Source organism: Dromiciops gliroides, chromosome 3 (assembly GCF_019393635.1).
Source record: "Dromiciops gliroides isolate mDroGli1 chromosome 3, mDroGli1.pri, whole genome shotgun sequence".
NCBI classification, from domain to species: Eukaryota; Metazoa; Chordata; class Mammalia; order Microbiotheria; family Microbiotheriidae; genus Dromiciops; species Dromiciops gliroides.
Window position 1 is genome coordinate 475,927,584 of NC_057863.1, and position 21,945 is coordinate 475,949,528.

Sequence of the window (21,945 nt, forward strand, 5' to 3'; positions counted from 1 at the left end):
TACTAAATTTCACCATCCAAATTATTCAACTGAACCCTACTACAAATATTTTCAGGCTCCAATGCAGGACAGGAATTCAAAGCATGCATCTGAGTATTTAATGGTGTTAATTTCTGGCTGCACATAAACATCAGTTTCATTTAACAAGTCAATATCTTAGGAAAGTAAGGCAAATAAGTCCCACTGAGATCTCAGCAGCAAGCTGGGTTCTTCAGAACTGCAAGAAAAATATTCCAGTGACTGATGCCTGGCTATTTGGAAATATACCTTAAGGTACATTAGGTTCTGTGTTTAAATGTACTTATTTCTTAAATATTAGAACCCCAAACTGAAATCACAGATTCTTCACCTATTCATTTGCCTATAAAAGAAAAGGCAGTGGAAAAAAAATCCCTAACAATAAAATGGTATTCTCTCAAATGCAGGTTTGTTTGGATTTTTACATTTAAGCATGCCTGTTTTGCTTTTTAACTATAAAGCTCAATCATGCCTGGAGCAAATTTTGAATTGAAAGCATAACTAATGAAATAAAAGTTAGTTTAGATTTTTTTTTAAACTAGCAGGCACTAGTTAAGAAAACTACAATTTATTTTACCTGGAAATATAGAAGGCCTTTTCTTAGGACGCCTCAGGTGAACAGGGTCCAAATTCTTAATGTTTCTTTGAAGTCTTCCTCGAATGTCATTTCCTATGAGCAACTCTGGTGGCAGGCTACTCCGTCTTGAAGACTTGTGATCATTCTGAGATGCGTTTAGTTTGTTCTTCGTCCTGAAATATAAATTACTATCATCAACTGCCATCGTTCATGGGTGAGCCCTCAACAGACGGAGTCTGAGAAGCCGGTGGCAGCCGCAGCCATCCCAAGCTCTGAAGTTAGCATGCTTTAACAAACACTTGTTTGGTAAGTTTAGCAAGTTGATAGGCGTGGGCTAGACAGGTGTAGAATTACTAAGTAGCCCCTCCTTTCCAACAGTTAATAGCACAGGGGAGGAGATGCATGAAAATCATTAGGTTGACAACAGTTTTCAAAAAACTCAGAAATTTGAACAAGTGGGAAGTCCCAGAAGTCCATGATGTAAGTAAGGGTCCTTATCTGAAACTTCTTAGATTCTCTGCTGCAAGGAGACTTGGTATTTAAGAAGGAATGCCTCTGCAGTATGCATGTCTAACCTTCTCTTTTTAAAATTATTTCTATGATTTCCCCATTCTCCTCTGAAAATCATTTATTGTAGAAGTTCTAAAGTCATCGTTGTTTCAAAAGACACACACATAATTTATGATTTGTGTGCATGCTCAGAACAAACTTGTGTGCTTAATAAATTTCTTATCTAACTAATAATAAATAAAAAGCTGGGCAACATAAGATGGGAGAAGACCTGAAAAGCATGATAATTATGTGTAAACAGTCTTATCATCTACATATGTCAAGGCCAGAGTGACACCAGCAAATAATACACTTCTTCCTCTTTCCTAAATTTGCTTTATAAATAGGGGTACTGCTTTGAAAAGCATCTGGCATTCGAGACAGGAATCTAGGAAACAAGTGTTAATTCCAGAAGTGATGACAGCTTCTGTCTTTCAAGGAGCTGGAGACTAAAATTTTACTGTCCTTGGGGGCGGGGTTCACCCTTGTTTCTAATTTTTGGGGTCAATGGGTCAATTGCCTCAAGAAAAGGGGGGAATTTACTCTGTACAGTTTCCTATTTGTGATAAATCTTCTTCCCTTCCTCTTTTCCATATTTTATCTGGCTCATTATTCCCACTCTTTCCCTACCTACAAACAGAACTCTTTTGTATAATTCTGCATGGCTGACTGTACAGAATTCCTATCCTTGTCCTTCTCTTCTAGGGATCCCCAAGGCTAGATCAGTCAGCACACACCTCATGTCTATTAGCACTGTGTCAGACTTTAGCCCTGCCTCTTCTCTTCCTACTGCTGAGCATGGGTAATTAGAGGCAGAGAGAAGGCAGGTTATGCAAAAAAATAAATAAATAAAATAAACCAACAAATGGAAGTAGTTGCTCTCCCCTAAGGAAAAATAAATTCACTTTTTATTCTCAATCTTCTCTTTCTCTGAGTATACCTTTTTTTTTTTTTGCAGGGCAATGGGGGTTAAGTGACTTGCCCAGGGTCACATAGCTAGTAAGTGTCAAGTGTCTGAGGCCGGATTTGAACTCAGGTACTCTTGAATCCAGGGCTGGTGCTTTATCCACTGTGCCACCTAGCTGCCCCCTCTGAGTATACTTTTAACAACACAGGCATAGTACAGAATAGATCTGAGTTTATACCCATTTAAAATGGGGTGCCAATCTGCTGAAAATGTGTATAGTCAGAATTACTGGCTTTTAAAATAGAAATTCAAGGGACCATTTAAAATCATTGAGTTGTTGAACAACTGCTGGGTTTCTTAGGTTTCTTGGATGCTTAAGTAGGTTTTCACTTGGTTAAAATTCACAAGTTGTGCCTTCTTATCTAATTAAGGCCACAGTAAGTGGAAATTTCTTTTCCTATTTGTCCTACAGCAACGAAGGGTCTATACCACAAAGTTTTCTGAATATAAGTTTATTTACCACATGTGTTTCCTGCATTATCAGAACCCCATAAACTCCAATTTATATAGTTGGCTAACTTCATTATTAGTTCCTAATGCCAGTATCATTAAACGGGAGGCTATTTATATTGTTTCCACCTTAGAAACAGGAAGAGGGGGATTCACAGATAACTCTGGCAAACCGACATAGGCGTCCAAACAATGAGAATCCTGGCGGAAGCTATTTTTAAAGCACACAAGTTCATAGATTTAGATCTAGAAGAAACCTTACAACTCATCTAGTCCAGCCCTGTAATTTGACAGATGAGGAAACTTAAAGTTTCAAGAGGTGACATGATTTGCTGGAAGGCACAGGTTACTACTACTCCAGATGTATACAGATAATACAGATTCATGAGATACAACTGAAATAATGACAGGATTCAAATCCAGGTCCTCTGATTCTACATACCACACTTTTGTTGAACAGAAACAGATTTTTTATTAGTAAATTTTAAAAACACAAGATCTGATTTTACATATATATATATTTACATAAACATATTATATATGCATAAATATTTATTTATTTAAATTGGAGCTATGATTTCATTAGTATGGGCAAATTCCCTCCATCAGTGTAGATCTATGCCTGTACCAGAACTTAAACCCAGGCTTTTCAAACTCCAAAGCCAGTTCTTTATAGGTATATAAAATATATGTATCTAATATATATCTAATATTTGTAATATATCATATCACATCACATCATATCATAACCTATATTATTATATTATAATTATCTAATAGATAGAAAATAAACAGCTTTAAGACAAAGTTTTGAGGATGATTTACAAACATAAAATAAAGTAAAATATAAACCTGCCCCACCATCTCCCCAAAGTGGCACACTGTAATAGATTCTGAGAGAGTAAGCTGACAATGGACAGCAAATGATATTAAACTATGCTTTGGTGACTTTCTCTCTGCACTGAAAAACAATAAGCTGATATGGGTGTGAGTCCAAACTTTGCAACTGACCAACTACATGAATTTTGAAGTCATTTAATCTGTTTGTGTTTCAGTTTCTTTACCTATGAAATAGAGAAAATGATACCTACCACCTTATAACTCATAATAAATATTGTGAGGTTAAATGAGATATGAAAGATATTATTTAAAAACAGTGCCATATATAAATATAAGCATAATAGGTAGTTATAATTTGGGTTTTGTTTCTAATAGGTATCCTAAAAATACCTTAGAGGCACAACCATCCACATCAGCAATATATTGTTATATATGTATAATATCTATATAGAACTGCCATGCCATGGATCTTTTAAGCTTATTCGATATGTAACATTTACAAACATTAGAGATCAAGCCCAGCTCACTATGTGGTCTTCTCTGTCTCTTCAAAACTGTCTTGCCCTTCCTTTTCTTCTCCCTCCCTTTCCAGATTCCATTTACATGTTGTATTCACCCATTAGAATGTAAGTTCCTTGAGGGTAGGGACTTTCTTGTTCACTTGCATCTGCCTACTCAGCCCTATCTTCTTTCTGTTGGCCTATCAAATCTAATTTATTATGAGATTTTTTCCAAAAATAAACTTTAATTGATATATTTTATTTTTACATTACCTACATTTCTCAATGTATCCCTCTTCTTTTCCCTGTGTGTCCCTTCCCCAGAAGCATCCTTTATAACAAAGAGTACAAGAAAAACATAATAAAATAGTTCAAGAAAACTAACCAATGTATTGAAAAAGTCTGAAATTATAGGTAGGATTCCACATCCATAGTCCCTAACCTCTATCAAAAAAGTTATTATTTTCATTCCTCTTACTTATCATTAGTGATTTGGAGTATTCTTTCATATGGTTGTTGATATCTTTCAATTCTTCTTTAGGTCTTTTGACTATTAGATTTTTAATGACCCATGATATGAAAGAGTAATAAAGGAGTAATAAAATTCAGGTTTTTGTCATTTAAATGTGTTAATAATTTGTTATGACAATTTTAAAGTATATTTCAAACACACTTTAACAAAAAATTCCCTTATCTATGAATTTAGATTTTAGTTAGAACTTAAAAAACAACTTAACCCTCAGGCATACAAAATTAAAACCTAATTATCACATAAATTCTAATCTAGGAGGAAACTTGTAGTCATCTGAACATTCATAAATATTCATTTTTGGGGGGAGGCCTTTTTACAAATTGTGCTCTCTTCCATTTAAATCTGTTCCTTTGAGGAAAAGTGATGGAACAATTTGGATGTACATTCTAAAAGGAGTACTGTGCAGCAGGAGCAATTCCCTTTAAATGTATGTTTTTAAATCCCTAAATGGGGAAAATGCCTCTAAAATATATAAATACACACATATGCAAACATGTATGTGAGTGCACCTGTGCCTATTTACTAATTTTAATGATCACCAAACATAAATTTAGCTTTATTCAGTTTAAGTGAGAATCTTCATGCTTCATAAAGTTAAACTCATTCTTCCTTCCTGAATCATCCACTTTTCTGTGACTGCCAAAAATTGGGATTTCACTTTTATGAGAGTCTAAAGAAGAATATGGTTAACTCTAGAGGTTGAGACGCTCATAAATTTTGATTTTCCAAATAACTCTTTAATTAAATGAATTAATATGTAATGGGAGTAATCATACTACTGGGCATGAGGTGAAAGATATAAAGAGAAGTCTAAGTTACACCAAAATCTTCATGTCAGCATATTTTGTGGAAACAAAGTGGGTAATCATTGATTAATAACTTTTAAAAAATCCCAAAATGATGCTCTATGAATGCAAAGGAATATAACTGGGGAACAAGTGAAGACAAATATAAGAAACTGAGTGAGACATGGAGAGAGCAGTATGAACTGGTACAGAGAGACTGAACAAAACAAAAAGGAAAATGCCCACATTGTCCCACTAAAGGGACCCAACATCTGAAAAACAGCTACCCTGAACAATAATTAGTGAAACACGCCTTCTTCCTCCTGGGAGAAAGGTGGGGGACTACTAAGGGAAAAACATATCTATCTCTATGTACACACACACACATAAAAAAATAATAATGGGGGCGGCTAGGTGGCACAGTAGATAAAGCACCAGCCCTGGATTCAGGAGGACCTGAGTTCAAATCTGGCCTCAGACACTTGACACTTACTAGCTGTGTGACCCTGGGCAAGTCATTTAACCCCCATTGCCCTTCAAAAAAAAATAACATCCCTCAGACATACAAAACTGAAAATCTAATAATCACATAAATTAGAATTTTATAATTAGAATGGAAGCAATTTGTAGTCATCTCACCACTCCCAAATATTCTCTGTTTAGCAGGCCTCTATACAGATAAGGCTCTCTTCCATTTAAATCTGTTTCTTTGAGGAAAAGTGATGGAACAGTTCAGATTAGACATATACTCTAAAAGTTGTATATATATGCACATATATACAGATATGTATGTGTGTATGTGTATATACACACATTGATAGATGAAATCACTATTGAGTGTTTTTGCTGAACAGTTTTTCTTTCTTTACAAGGGTGTGTTCAATTTGGGGGCAGAAGAAAGGGGAACAAGATATTGTCAGAAATGATTATGATGTAAAAACAGACGTCATCAAAACACACAAAAATGTATTCTATTTAAAATTAGGAAATTCCATTTGACTCGGCCAGGTTGAATAAACAGCACAAGATGGATATTTTTGTACAAAAGATAGGAATGTAAGACAGTCCTTTTATAGAGAGGCCTGAGATTGAATAAACCTCCATTTCTAAATGGTACACAGCTTACTCCATATACTTTTGCCCTGGCTTATGCTATTTCAAATCATGTTTTAATGTTGGAAAACCCCTTGTCATTTGATTGATTGCCTGGAACATAAAATGGAATTTAACTATGGTACTAAAATTCCCCTGTGACTCTGCTTGATCAAAGGTTATAGGGTTTGGTTTTTTGAGAACCTTCAGTTTCCTTTATCTCAAAGAGTATTTATTATGTTTTAGAGAAGGCTAATTTAATAATATGAGCTTCTCTTTGTACTTTTTCAAGTCTTTCAACCCTCTCCTTTCTGTCCCCTCCCTTCAATTTATTATTATTATTATTATTATTTTTTTGCAGGCAATGGGGGTTAAGTGACTTGCCCAGGGTCACACAGCTAGTAAGTGTCAAATGTCTGAGGCTAGATTTGAACTCAGGTACTCCTGAATCCAGGGCTGATGCTTTAACCACTGTGCCATCCAGCTGCCCCGCTCCTTTCAATTTATAATCTACTAATGGCAACTTTGATTTAAATTATGTACGTTTCTTCAAGAAGATTTGCACTGCTTCGCGGAAAAATAAAATAAAATGAACATTATCATTCAGCCATGATTTCTCTATGAATTTGGGCAGTTGTTAAACAATATTTAAAATTTTATTTTGCTTCTGGCTAGTGAGCTGAAATCTAAGAGGCTTTTTACAACTGTAAACAGTAGTACATTCCTAGAAATGATCAACCAAGAATGTATTAAGACTGTCAGAGTTAGTCATGCTGGCTCTAAGATCTCCCTCTGACAGAACTGTATCAAATGTTCACTTAATGAGCCCCTTTTTCTGAACTTCTCAGTGTTTTCTCTGGGATTTCCCTTGGATTTCCCCTTCCTCTTGCCACCCCAAAACCATAAATAGCAGTTTCCCAGCTTTTCCCACTGTTGGACAACTCTGTTAGCTTTCTCTTCCACTGAGCATCTGCCTCCTTGTAACTTCCTCCCACTGATTCCAGTTGTGACTTCTGAAATAACAGAGTTTAATTTCTTTTCTGCATGACAGTGCTTTGAATATTTGTAGATAGTGAGGTTCAAATGTGTCTTCCTCAAGAAAAACATTCCAAGTTTTTTCAACCTCAACTGATATATCTTCCTCACCATACTGGTTTTGCTCCTCTGCCTATCATCTAGTCTGCCAATGTCCCTATTAAAACCTGGTTCCCAGAACTGGCAAGATACAGTGGAAAGAACTTTGGATTTGCTATCAGAGACTCTGGATTCAAATCCTAGTTCTATCAAGTAATACTTATATGACCTTGGGCAAATCATTAACCTATTTCATGGTTAATCATGCGTCCCCATCTGGAACTCCTTTCCCTCATTTAAAAAAAAAAATAAGTTGAGGGAAGAAGGGAAAGGAGCAAGGAGATTGGACTAAATGATTTCTAAACTTCTTTCTAGTTCTAAATCTATGACTGTATAACCCCCTCCCCCAATATTCTAGATGTAGTCTGATGATCATAGAATGCAGTGGGATTATCTTTCTTGATCTGAATAGCATACATCATTTGATACCATCCAAGAGTGTATTAGTTTTCTAAGTAACTACATTATATTATTGTACTTGTAGTCAAATGAACGTCCCGGGTCTTTAAAATAATTTTTTAAAATGTGAAATTATGAATTTAATCTTCAACAAATATAAATATCTCAATATGCAAAGAACAAAAATGAGAACTATATAATATATATATTTAAAATCCTATGATCTTATTAGTTAAATTTAACAGGGTAGAAACAAAATTATCCAGTATCCTTTTGAATTTTTTTGCTTTCTTTTTATTTTCCAAGATTTTGAAAAAATACAAATTCCTAATATTCTGTGTCTCCTTTATCTTGTACTTATGGAACCGACTTTTTAAAAAGCCAAAATATAAAACTTTGCATTTATCCCAGTTAAATTTCATCATGTTGAAAACATTACAGCCTGACTGTACAAAATGGTCTGATCTCCTCAAACCTATTTGGAATTTTAAAAGCTAGAAATAATGATGTGCTTTGGAAAATAAATGGAATTCAGCGGGTTCATTTATTCCATATGACATATTTCATTAAAAAGCATTTGCTTAAAAAAAAAAAAACATTTGCTTAACAACCTATGTAGAAGCTCCCAGATTGTCTACATGTTACTTTATATAGGTTTTGATTAAATGAAAACCCTGTCCACCAGGAAATAATTGTGTCTTGGTTTCCTGGTCTATATAAGAGGTAAACCTTTATTTCCTTCACCAAGAGTTTGCATGGATTAAACTAATTAATGACTGAGCTTCTTAAAATGAAAGATGCTAGACTACAAAGTAAAAATATCAACAATAACAGCAAACTTAGAATCTATAAAGATCCACAAAGTTGCTAAGAACTATGCTGACAGGTGAATTTATACCTTTAACATTCAGGTATAGTATATTCAGTGATATATTGGGAATTAGGAGCTCTGTGTGCTATTTGATTTTGCTACCTACTCCTTGGATTACCTGGAGCAAATCCCTTCTTCACTCATTCCCTCCGTTTTTCCATCTATAAAATAAGAAAGACAATGGTGTATCCATTCTCAGAACATCTCACTGGGAATCTGGGTGGATTGCATGTCTGTGGAGTGGTTTAGGCCAGTGTTAACTGAGATACTATTTAAATACATTACTATTCCTATTATTTTGAATCTGATTAAATTAGGTATCATTATAAAAATGAATGCATGCTCCAATTTTCTGTAATCTTTTTTGCTTGGGTTAAATGAAGGCTGCAGCTTAAGAGAGGCCAGCAGCCTGTTTCAGTCTGTACCTCTTGAGTTATCTACACCTGGGTGATGTCACTTCCATTCTATGGTCTGGTCTTTTTTTTTTTTTTTTTGGTGTGTGTGAAGCAATTGGGGTTAAGTGACTTGCCTAGGGTCACACAGCTAGTAAGTGTTAAGTGTCTGAGGCCGGATTTGAACTCAGGTACTCCTGACTCCAGGGCCGGTGCTCTATCCACTGCGCCACCTAGCTGCCCTCTATGGTCTGGTCTTGAAGGCTGTTCTTTGCATAGAGCACAGGCCCTGTATTAAGGAGGACCCGAGTTCAAATCCATCCTCAGAAACTTGACACTTAATAGCTGTATGACCCTGGGCAAGTCACTTAACCCTCATTCCACACCCCCCCCCCAAGAAATCTGTTCTTATCAATTCATGTATTGATAAACAGGCTCTAGTAAATTGATTCACATTAATAAATTTCACAGGACTCTGACATAAGCAATTTGTTAATTGACAGTGGAAGATGCATCTGGCACAAGAAGTGGAATGAGTTGTCTGAACAGAGCACTCCCTCTGGGTGACTCAGGCCACTGGTGGGAGAAAAACAAAACACCCAACTTCATAATCAGAAGGTTGCTTGGTGAGTATAGCATTAAAGTAAAGAGAGCTGGATGTTTTACAAAGAGAATTCCTTTAAGATATGGAGGCTTGATGAACTCTCTTTTTCCATCTTAGGTCTATTATTTCTATCTCAAGACCCCATAATGGTCATTTAAAATCAAGGCACCATCTCCCCTGGGAGAGAGGCAGGTGAGTATTGCTTAGTTCTTATTATCCAACTCTCCTTTCCTACAGACTGTTACCAGTTAACAAAGAACCTTTTGTCATTACACTACCTCCTCAAGAGACAAAATCTTAGAGATAGAAGGGACTTCAGAGGCCATCTTGTCCGACCTGTACTTGAGTAAGAATCCCCTCTACAACACACTCAAGGTGTGGGATTGTACAGTCTCTACTTGAAGACTCTCAGTGAGGATGAACCCAACTTTTCATTCCAGGCAGTCGATTCAACTCTTAGAAGACCATAACTTTAGAAGGGCAGGTAGGTGGAGCAATAGATGGAAATGTCAAACTACTCCAGTATCTTTATTAAGAAAACCCCAAAACGGGGTCACAAAGACTCTGACATGACTGACCAACAACAATCCTTAAGACATTTTTTTCTATTAAGTTGAATTCTGTGTCCTTGCAACTTCTGCTTATTGTTCCCAGATTCTGCTCTCAGGGCTAAGCAGGATAGGTCTAATTGTTCTTTTACATAATATCTCTTCAAATATTTGAATATAGATACCATATATTGCCCTCCCTTCACTGCCCCCCTTCTAAGTCTTCCTATTCTCTAGAATAAATATAGTGACCTCCTTCTAGCAATCCTCTTGTGGCATGAGGCCTTCAGTCTATTCACTATCTTGATCACTTTTTTCTGGATACATTCCAGCTTGCCAATATCATTCCCAAAATTTGCCCCAGAATTGAACTCATACTCAAGATGTAATCTTGACTGAAAGGATATACTCCCTCCCCTTGCTCTGGATACTCATCAAAGAGAAACATAATCTCTTTGAGGGCAGAGACTAATTTGTTTTCGTCTCTGTATCTTCAACAGCTCCCAATGGGATCTCTGGGTCAAAGGGTGTGGATATTTTAGTCACCTTTTTTTAAAAAAAAAAAAACAAAATCACAAATTTCTTTCCAGAATGGCTGGAACAGTTTATAGCTCCACTCGTATTGGTGTGCATAGACCTATTCTTGATGAAGCCATGCTAGATTTTAGTGATCACTGATTTGCTTGCTAAATGCTCATAAGATATTCCTTTAATAATAGGCTCTAGAATTTTTGCCAGGAATAGAAGTCAAGTTTACTGGTCTATGGATTCCACCCTATTCTGAAAACCAGGGTGACATTTGCCCTTGTGTAGTTTGTCATTTTTCATAGTCTTCCAAAGATTACTGACAGGATCTCTTCAATTATATCCACCCATTCTTCCAGTACACTGCATTGCAATTGGATCATCTCCATCTGGTGACTGGAACTCACTGATGGCAGCTATAGATGCTCTCATCATTTATTTTTGCTTTCAACTCCTTGTTAACCATGTTTGTCTAATCCTTTCTGCTCCAAAAATATTTTCCTTGGAAGCAAAAATAAAATTTGAATTGTTCTGCCCTGTCATGGTCATTATCCCATCCAAGTTGAGCAGAGATTCTATTCCTTCTTTGATCCATTTTTTGTTCCCCACATGCTTTAAAAAATCCAATAGTGCTTTTGTTGTTCTCAGGGCTATCCTTAGAACCAGTTTATTCTGAGCTTTAATACTCCTGACTTTCTTCTTATGAGATCATTTTGTTTTGCTGTATTTTTAGGGGGGGGGGGCGGTCTAGACCTGTGATTTCATGGATGTAGAGAACTCCCAATGAGACAGTTATTTCACCTAATGTAATTAGCTGTTGCTCTGCAATGTACAATGTTAGAGATGTGCTAGGGGCACTGACAGGAGAAGTTAGATAAGCTACCAAGGAAGGTTTTGAAAACTTTTGGCCTGAAGAGTTTTAGAGTCAGGATGATCAGCCACTGAACTTGGATAGTGTTGGTGCAGTCCCAAGTACAGAAAGGGCTGGGACAGAATTGGTCTGGAGGGTCCTTCCAGTTCTATGTTTCAAATAGCTTTCTTCAGGCCAAACCATCTGACCTTTCTAAACATAAAAAGCAGAACAAATATCTATGATAGCTTAAAAATCTAGAAAAATAATAAAACTCTATTACTTTAAAATGTGTTACAGACTACTCATTAATTTTCAGAAAACCAGCAGCAGTTAACATTTTCTCCCAATCAGTGCAGTCGTAGGTCAAGTGTTTTAATAGAGGCATAACCTTAAGACAAATTATGATATTTTATTCATTGAGTTCTCTTTGTTCCATGTAATTTCAGTTCCAGTCTATGGAAAATTATTCAGCATGCTTATCTGAAAATATTTTTAAAGGAAAGAGGCTAAGCATTCTGTTTGGTGCCAGTAGGAAAGACTTATTCTGCACCCCCCCCAACACAGCCTGTCATAGTGCTAGTATATAGTATTTAATAAAAGCTAGTTGATTGCTTGATCAATGGTAAGTTATGGGGAGACAGATTTCAGCTTACTCTAAGGGAAAACTTTTAACATTTAAAACTTTTCAAAATGGCCTTAAGAGGAAGGGTGTTCTGTAAAACTAGATGGGCTTCATGGACCACCTGTGGAGGATGTCATAGAGCGGACTGATGTTCAGGAGGGATTATACCATATTACTTTTGTGGTACCTTCCAAATCCAAGATTCTATGTTAAGTACTGTATTTATCATAGTACTATTATCTTGATGCTTGTAGAACATGAATAGATGTCTACATCTACATCTATACACACACACACACACACACACACACATAGATATATTTCAAATCATTTGCTACAACAAAATATATTCCCTGAATAATACTCTAATTAATAAAATGTAGAATCAAAGAATTAGACCAGGAAGGGTCTTTGGAAGCCTTATAGTGTAACATTTATTTTATAGATGAGGAAACTGAGACCCAGAGAGGGTAAGTGATTTGCATAGGGGCTTGCATAGGGGCACACAGGTAGTAAGTAGTTGAGATGAAAGCCTAGGTCCTCTTGACTCCATAGACAATACTCTTTCTGCCACTCTATGATGCCTTCTAAGCTTTTCAGTTCCTAGTCATTGCCAGCTTCTTCTTGCCTTTTTCTTCATTTGTCCAATTTCACCATACCTCAACTGTATTCTTCTTTCTTTGCCTTTACCCTTATTTCTAGTTTTTTTTTACCCTTGTTACCAGAGAAACCACTGAGTCATGTGAGACTAAGGTGTCTTTCAAGTTCTTCTCCTCTCACAGAGTTGAAGAAAAGTCACAAATTTTCTTTGTTTCCCTTTCCAAGAATTAAATTCAGAGTCTAGAAAGCCAAACTACATCTTGTTTTTGTACAGGATTTTAAAAAACAGACTAGAATTTTCCCCTTTTAATTAAATTAAAACTTTAATGTTAACTGCCTCAGAGACAATCTTCTTGAAGGGATGCTAAATTTCTTATGCTATAACATGGGTCCTAAAATCTAAGATGCTTTGTGTTACCCAGCCTGCAGGCTGTTCCCAATCTCTATTTATTAAGATATGGTTAATGCTAATTCATATTCTGTAAGCAATAAAGTAAAAGACTCAAAGGTACTGGTTTAAACAGTGTAATTCCCCTATCCTTAAACCCCAAATATTGAAATATAGCTCTTATCTTACTACTTATCCCTCATTTCCACACAGCCTGCTCAGCTCTGCCCCTTTCCCAGTGCCTAATCATCTACAGTCTCTCTTTCCATTGGTCTTAAAAGTTGATTTCATGGTGCCTTTTACAAAGCTTGTCTTAGGGAACCAAAATTCTGATTTTAGATTTAGTCAGTTGTATTTTTGTTTATTTTGTTAAATATTTTCCAATTAGGTTCATCTTCTTTACTGAAAAAAACCAACCAACCCTCAAAACCAAAAGAACCCAAGACTATCTACCATGAACTTTCTTCTCCCCTACTCCATACTGCTGTATTGCCCTTCTTCTCCCTGCCCCCATTCTTTCTTCCTTTGTTCCAGCCTCTGGTTTATTTTCTTGCCAAGGCAAACACTTCTACTTGTGCCCTTGATGCCTTTCCTTCTCATCTCTTTCAGGAACTTTAATCATCATCTCCTCATTTTTAATCTCTGATGACCTGCTGCCTACAGATGTGCTTAGGTCATAGGATCTCAGGGTTTCACATTTAGAGTTAAAAGGGGCCTTAAAGGTCAATGAGTCCTTGTTTTACACCGAAGGCAATCAAGGGTCAGAGAAGTTGAGTTACTTGACCAAGATCACCTCTCCAACCTTCAAAAAAATTTACACTTAACCCTTACATTTCTCCAAGCTATGTCTTTATGTCTTTTATCCCATAGTCAAACTCCTAGAAATAAAGTCTACGCTCATTATCTCCATTTCTACACCACCTGATCATCTCTTGACCCCCCCTGAAATCTGGCTTCCACCAGAAACCTTTATCTACAAAGCATCCAACCATTTCTCAATGGCTCTATGCAACATCCTTTTCTTGGGCCTTATCCTATTTAACCTCTCTGCAGCTTCTAACACTGCTGATCCCTCCCTCTTCTTCAATATTCTTCCCTCCCTTGACTTCTATGTCACTGCTCTCTGTTGTTTCCCCCTTCTGATCGTATAATTTTTCCTTCCTGGTCTCCTTTGCTTGCTATCTCCCATCTCATATCCATACTGTCCCCCAAGAATCTGTCCTGGGCCACCTTCTTTCCCCTCCCTATATTCTCTCTCTGAGAGTTCATAAGCTGCTATGAGTGCAATTATTGACCCACGCAGATGATTCCTAAATCTGTATGTACAATTCAACTTTGTTCAAAAAGCATTTATTAAATGCCTACAATATGTGAGGCACTAGGAATTCAAAGACAAAAGTGACAGCAACTTCCTTTAAGGAGTTAACATTTTACTGGGGAATACAATATGTAAATATTGTATTTACAAGCTGAATTGAGGAAGGAGAGACCAATGATAACTATGGGGATCAGGAAAGGCACATGAGCAGAGCCTTGAAGGAATCAAGGGATTCAAAAAGACAAAAGTGAGTAGGAAGTTCATTGGAGGCACTGAGGGGCTGTCCAGGCAATGGTTTGCAGGAGGGGGATGGAATGCTGAATTTGGAAAACTCATCTGGCTGGAGCACAAAGTATGTAAGAGGAATAATATGAAATAAGTCTGGAAAGTTAGGATGGAGCCAGATTATGAAAACTGTTAAATAAACTAATCTGAGTAGTTTGTATTTTATCCTAGAGGCAATAGGGAGCCAAGGAGGATATTTGAGTAGGGGTGTCATTTGGTCACACCTATGCCTTAGGAAGATGATTTTGATAGTTGTTTGGAGAATGGCTAGAAGATAAGGGAGACTAGCAGCAGGGAAGCAGATTAGGAGGTCATTGCTATAGTTTAGATGCAAGCTGGTGAAGAACTGAACCACTTGTTGAGGAATGAAAGACATGGATGGATACTGGGCATGTTATGAATACAAAACTGATAAGATTCGGCAATTGGTTGGATATAGGAGAAGAAGGAGATGAAAGAGTAAAGGATAACTATGAGGTCATGAAGCTGGGGACCTGGAAGGATGGTGGGTCCCCTAAATAGAAATAGTGAAGTTGTGGAGTTGGGTAGATTTAGAAAGGAAGATAATCATTTCCATTTTAAATATGTTGAGTCTGAGATAGGCATGGGACATCCAGATGGAGAATTCTAACACAAAGGTACTAAAAAGCCCCTCTTGGGAAAAGGAGCCACTGTTCTATACTGGTGCATTGTATAGGAAGGAAAAGCCTCACACAAGTACACATTATCACCAATATGGTGCACAATAGGTCATAGAATCCAAACACATGTCCATAAAGCCACAATATTTTGCTGCTAGAAGGAACTTTAGACATATCCTTTACTTATGGGATCTAAAGCTCACAGCATCCATAAATATACTCTAGTACAACCCCCTCACTTTATAGAAGAGATGACTGAGGCCCAGAGGGGTGAAGCAACTTGTCCAAATGCACACTGGTTATGAGTGTCCGTGCCAGGATCTGAGTCAAGTCTTCTCACTCCAAATTCAGTGCTTTTTCTATGACGACATAATTTTCTATCTCTTTCTTTGGGGGACATATTAAGTGATTTGTTCAAGACTGTATTTCTACATCTGGGTAGAGGTCAGAAAATAATTAGGTCTCTTGACTCTCAGCCCCATATTCTTTTTGCTGTATCATATGCAGATGTATTCCAATATTCACTGATCAGAAACAATCAAGAGTCTCTGATCTTGTTACCACTATCCATTTCTCTTTTTTTCCTGATTGGAAAATGAATAACTTAAAATTTATTTCATGCATTCTCTTACTGGACATATTTTTTTTTACATTTTATTTTATTTTATTTTTTGTGGGGCAATGAAGGTTAAGTGACTTGTCCAGGGTCACACAGCTAGTAAGTGTCAAGTGTCCGAGGCCGGATTGAATCCAGGGCTGGTATTTTATCCATTGAACCACCTAGCTGCCCTGTACATAATTTTTAAACTGTATCTTCCTGTAATACCTGGGGGAGAGGGATAGTGGCTGGTTTGTTTTATTTTATTTAGCAGAGGTGATTCTTTTTGATGTATACTATTTTGTCCATTTTTTCTTTCAAGTTCCTGATAAAATTATTTCTTGAGTTTTAATTATCCTATTGATATTGTAGGAAATCATAAAAGTACTAATTTTCTTTTATAGTTCCCTTAGATTTCAACACTGGCATTGTGAACTCATGGGAAGCTGCTGACCCTTTTATTCTTGGTTCTTTGATATTTGTTGTGTTTCTTTTACGCTGTGTATATTGTATGGTTTGGTATCATTTGGGTTCCTCCTCTAGTGCCCACTGAATTCCTGCAGAAGTCAATGGAATTTCAGGAGGTTTCATCAGTGGGGAGATAAAAAGAGGAATGATTTCTTCTCATTCCTTCTACTTTCGCTGTGTGCCGTGTCCAAGTGCCAGAGTTATCCATTCACACATCCAAAGAAACACAAATAGAAGTAATGCATCAGTGAAAGGAAAGGAGGCTTGAGAAGTACAAGTCATGAAAGGCATTCAAAACACCCTGAAGTATTTAGGCCAAAGGCTGACAGGAAGCTGAAAGATTTACCCCATCCACAGAGTACTGAATCTTTTGATTCAAGCTAGTCAAAAGTCTGACTCTTCCTCACAATCCTTTGCTCATGTTTCACAATCACAGTGAATGCAACAAATCTGAAGGAGAAAATTCACTTCTCCAGACATGCTAAAAGGAAAAGTAATCTGAGTCTTTCATCTCTCGTTTTCCATATATATTCCTAGGAACAGAAGACAGGCTTGTGCAATAAATATAAAGCCATTCCAACATAAAAGGCAGAAGGGGCAAGGCACCAAAAATAGCAGAAGAAAGGGGGAGAGGGTAAGCTGATTCTTTTACTCACCAGCAATTTACCCAGGTTCTGTGGTTCTTCCACCTGCCTACAATCTCCCCCAGCAATGGTGTCTGAGAGGTGTGTAGCATAATGAATAGAAGATTGGATGTGAATGTCTAAGACCTGGGTTCAAATCCTGATTCTTACACTTACTAGCTGTGCGATCAGAGGCAAGTCTCTGGGCCTATTTCCTCATCTGGAAACAGAAAGCTGATAATGTCTGTAGTACCCACCTCACATGTGGCTCAAAGGAGATAATGTAAGTAAAACATTTAGACACCATAAGGAGCTATAGAGATGATGATGGTGGAGGAGGAGGAAGAGGAGGATGCAACAGGGTTAAATGACTTGCTCAGGGTCACACAGCTGCTTAGTGTCTGGGGCCACATTTGAACTCAGGTCCTCCTAATTCCAGGGCTAGTGCTCTATCCACTCTTCCATCTAGCTGTCCCATAAATGTAAATTATTGTTAAAGTCCCTGTCTAACCTCTGTTGTTTCATGAAATGCATCTCTTATATTGTCCTTCTGCCCATATAAAGTGCCCGTCCTTTTTGTAAGTATAAGTGAGAACTACCAGGGAAGGTAGTTGTTATATCTAGGAGATTTAAGAAATCTTAAAGTAGAAAGCGTGACCATCATTAACTGTTCCTATACTTTTTATATAAATAAGAAAAGGAGGGGAAAAAGAACTAAATTTTGATCATGTGAGTTTAGTGATGATTTCACATAAAAATAACACAGTTCTATAATTAATAAACATAATTCATGCTAAAAATGATCCAGTTTTTTATATTAGATTCCCCAAATGAAGAAGACCATGGTTCCTATTAATGACTGTATAGAGAGTATCAGTGGTATCCTTCTCAGGTCAGGATAAAATTTAGTATTGACAGGCCAAAAAAACCTCAATTTTTAATAAAAATAGAAACTCATAGAAAGTCTAGGAAATTATTAAATTTCTCAAAAAAGGAATTTAAAGTTAATTTGTAAAATATATTATGTTTTTAAGAAGATAGTAAAAAATGAACAGAGGAAGCTCTTGAAAAAAATTTCTGGACACACAATTGTAGCACAATAAAGAGGCCCTGTCTTAGAGTTCAAAGACCTGAGTTCAAGTTCTGGTTTTGACACTTAATGGATGTGTGACCCTAGACACGCTATATCACTTCTCTGCTTCAGTTTCCTTACCCAGACAAAGGGGAAAAATTAATACTAACTCTTATTACATCTGTGACTCTGAGTAAATCTCTTCACCTAAGTGGGTCTCACTTTCCTTATCTGTAAAATGACATGACTTGGTAAAATGATTTGTAATCTAGCTCCAAGTCTATGATCCTCTGAGCTACCTCACAAAGTTATTGTAAGAGATGGAAGGAAATAAACATTTATATAGTGCCTACTATCTGCTCGATACTGTGCTTTTTACAAATATTATCTCATTCGAGATAACATAATAAGGAAAGTACTTTGTAAATTGTAAAGTGCTATATAAAAGTGAATTTATTACTATCTACCTTCAATTAGTTCAAGACTGGAGAGAAGTTTTTTTCCTAAAACCAGTGAATTTTCCCATTCAACACATTTGTTACCATTCTTGAAATCTTTTCAGTCCATCAATTGGGGAATGGCTAAACAAGTTGTGGTAGATGAATGTAATGGAATACTGTTGTGCTGTAAATGATAAGCAGATGGATTTCAGAAAAACCAAAAAAGACATGAATTGATGCTGAATAAAATGAGCAGAACCAAGAGAACATTGTACACAGTATCAACAACACTGTGTGATGATCAACTGTGATGCACTTAACTCTTCTCGGAAATTCAGTAATCCAAGACAATGCCAAAAGACTTATGGTGGAAAGTGCTCTCCACATTCAGGAAAAAGACTATGGAGTCTGAATGCAAATTGAAGCATACTACTTTCACTTTTGTTGTTACTTTTTTGTTATTTTTCTTGTCTATTCTTTCTTGCATTTTTTCCCTTTTTCTCAGATTCTTCTCTTAGAACATGACTAATGTGGAAATGTTTAACATGATTGTAATGTATAACCTATATCAGATTGCTTGTTGTCCTGGGGATGGGGGAAGGGAGAGTGGAAGAAATATCTGGAACTCAAAAAAATATCTTTACATGTAATTGGAAAAATAATTAATTAAATAAATTTTTAAAAGTTAAAAACAAAAAACAAAAAAGATAATGTCATGAGGGAAAAGAAGAAATAAATATTTTCAGTGAAAGGAAAGACATCCTGGTTTACTTCACATTTTTTTTCTTTTTCTTTTTTTTTCTTCACATTTTTTAAGGGCAGTGGATACTTGAGGTACCTCTCACTGAATGAATCAATCAATCAGAGGTATTTCAACTAGTTGTGACAGTGTGTTGAGATTAGCTGAAGAAACTCAGTCATGTCTTCTGCATCTTCTATAAAATAGGATGCCAATTTGCCCCCTTCTATTCAAGCTTCTGATAGCTTAGAGGGGACAGCAGTTTTAGCCAAGCTCCTGGGAGGGAATCACTTGGGAGGATGGGGGACGGAGTATGATCTCTGGTTTTTTGTTCCCTCCCAACTACCTTTGGAGGTCTCATCAGCATCCTAGCAATGTCCCAGGAACAATGATTGCTGTCAGTATCTTGCATTGGGATATGAGGACAAACTAGACACACTGGAAAAAGGCAACTTCAGGACTTTACAAGGAACCCAGCAAAAACCTATATTGTGCTATCTTGTAGAGTCCAGGGAAAGGACTTCCAGGAGTTTTGTGATAAAATAATGGAATTTAGCAGATACTTAAAGACCTACCTGGGGATTAATCTAAACTGACTGAATCAAGTGAGAGTGATTGACTGCTGATTAGCCTACTTCAAAGTTAACTAGATTGTAATCACACTTGGCTAGCCCTTAATGGATTTGGAGGATGCCAACCAATCAGCTTGAAGCAGTGTGTAAGGACCGCCTCTGTTCCAGATCTATAAAATGCTTCCACAATCAGTTTGCTAAAGAATTCATGATTGAAGCAGGCTCCTGGCAGAGGACTTGAGGAAGAACCCGACCGGGCTGGAACTCTAGGCTAGATAGGCCTTTTCTTAATCTTCTGAACTCCATGTGAATATCTGTATGCTTTAATAAATGTTTAATGCCCAAAGACTGGTGCTAAAGCTTCTAATTTAAGGCGATCACCCAATATAGATTTTAAACATCACAGTTTGATTTACAGCCTTTGCCAGAAAGGCACTAAAGTTGGGATCCCTTTCCACTGGACTCTGTTTATAGCAGAGTGTTCCTCCAGCTTGAGGGGATTTTTTGTTCCAACCTTTCTTACTATATCACCTTTGTAAATATCCCTTTGTAAAAGCCAATTCAATTTGGCTAACTGATAACAACTGATAACCACTGAAGGAAGCAAACTATAAGAGGCCCATAAGCTTCAGCATTAGAAAGGTATCCCTACACACACACACACACACACACACACTCTCTTCTCCGAGTCTCCTATCTAGAACTCTGAAAGGAGAAATAACATACCCCCCTCTAGGGACCCAACTGGCCCATTTGAGTGGGAGTTGGGAGAGTAGTTATAGAGCCTGAGCTACATTTCTAAATAAAGTATACCCCTTCATTTTAGGATCAAAACCTTCTCATGAAGTCAGTGAAAATGACTACATTTTAATAATATCTACTAGATATTAAACCTGTTTTCATAAAAGGTCAATATCAATGGCAGTGCAGGCCATGGACTGGTTTGTTCGGTCATGCAGCTCTGCTGAATGATATTATCAGAAATACTTGCTTCTTTTTTAAAAAAAACTCTTTTTAAACTCTTTAAACTTATTTCAATGGTGTGGCAAAGTCTAGGTAATGATATTCCATCTGCCAAAGCACGTCTGAAACTGTTGTTCAATGTATTATCTTATTTTCAAATTTTTTTCATTAAAATTTTTCCAATTATATGTGAAAAATTTTAACATTCATTTTAACAAAATGAGTTTGAAATCCCTCCTCATCTTTGAGAAAGCAAAGAACTTGATAATGACTATGCATATGAAGTCATGCAAAACGTTTCCATATTAGCCATGTCACAAAAGAAAACACAAACAAAATAAAACAATGTAAGTAAAGTTTAAAAAGTATGCTTCCCTCTGCATTCAGTGTTTTTCAGTTGTCTCTCTGGAGGTGAATAGCGTCTTTCATCATAGCTCATTTAGTCTTTCACAATCAATCATCCTTACAATATTGCTGTTATTGTGTACAATGTCCTCCTAGTTCTATTCAATTCACTTTGCATGAGTTTATTTGTCTTTCCATCTTGCTAGTCATTTCTTATAGCACAAAAGTATTCCATCAAAATCATATACCATAACTTGTTCAGCCATTCCCCAATTGATGGGTACCCCCTTGGTTTTCAAAAGAGTTGCTATAATCCTTTTCTCTTTTCTTTGATCTCTTTGGGATACAGACCTAATAGTGGTATTGCTGGGTCAAAAGGTATGCATAGTTTTATAGGTAGGATATAGAAATGCTGTTGACTTATGTGGGTTTCTTTTATATCCTGTAACTTTGCTAAAGTTGTTCACTGTTTCAACTAGTTTTTTAGTTGATTCGCTAGGGTTTTCTGAGTATATCATATCATCTGCAAAGAGTGATAGTTTTGTTTCTTCATTGCCTATTCTAATTCCTTCAATTTCTTTTTCTTGCCTTATTGCTATAAGCTAACATTTCTAGTCCAATGCTGAATGAAAGTG

General features: G+C 36.6%; 1 protein-coding gene across 7 annotated transcripts in view; it reads right to left on the reverse strand.

Annotated features, from left to right (window-relative positions):
- Positions 1 to 21,945, reverse strand: part of FRY (FRY microtubule binding protein) — a 570,040-nt gene that overhangs the window by 446,598 nt on the left and 101,497 nt on the right. For 5 of the 7 annotated variants that reach the window (XM_043997434.1, XM_043997432.1, XM_043997428.1 and 2 more), the window contains exon 2: positions 596 to 768. Coding sequence is in view for 6 of the 7 variants with exons in the window: in XM_043997432.1 (XP_043853367.1) it covers positions 596 to 768 (173 nt within the window). In the remaining variant the exon portion in view is untranslated. Of the gene's footprint in view, positions 1 to 595; positions 801 to 21,945 lie in introns of those variants that run through there. The other 2 variants (XM_043997430.1, XM_043997429.1) reach the window with 1 other exon arrangement.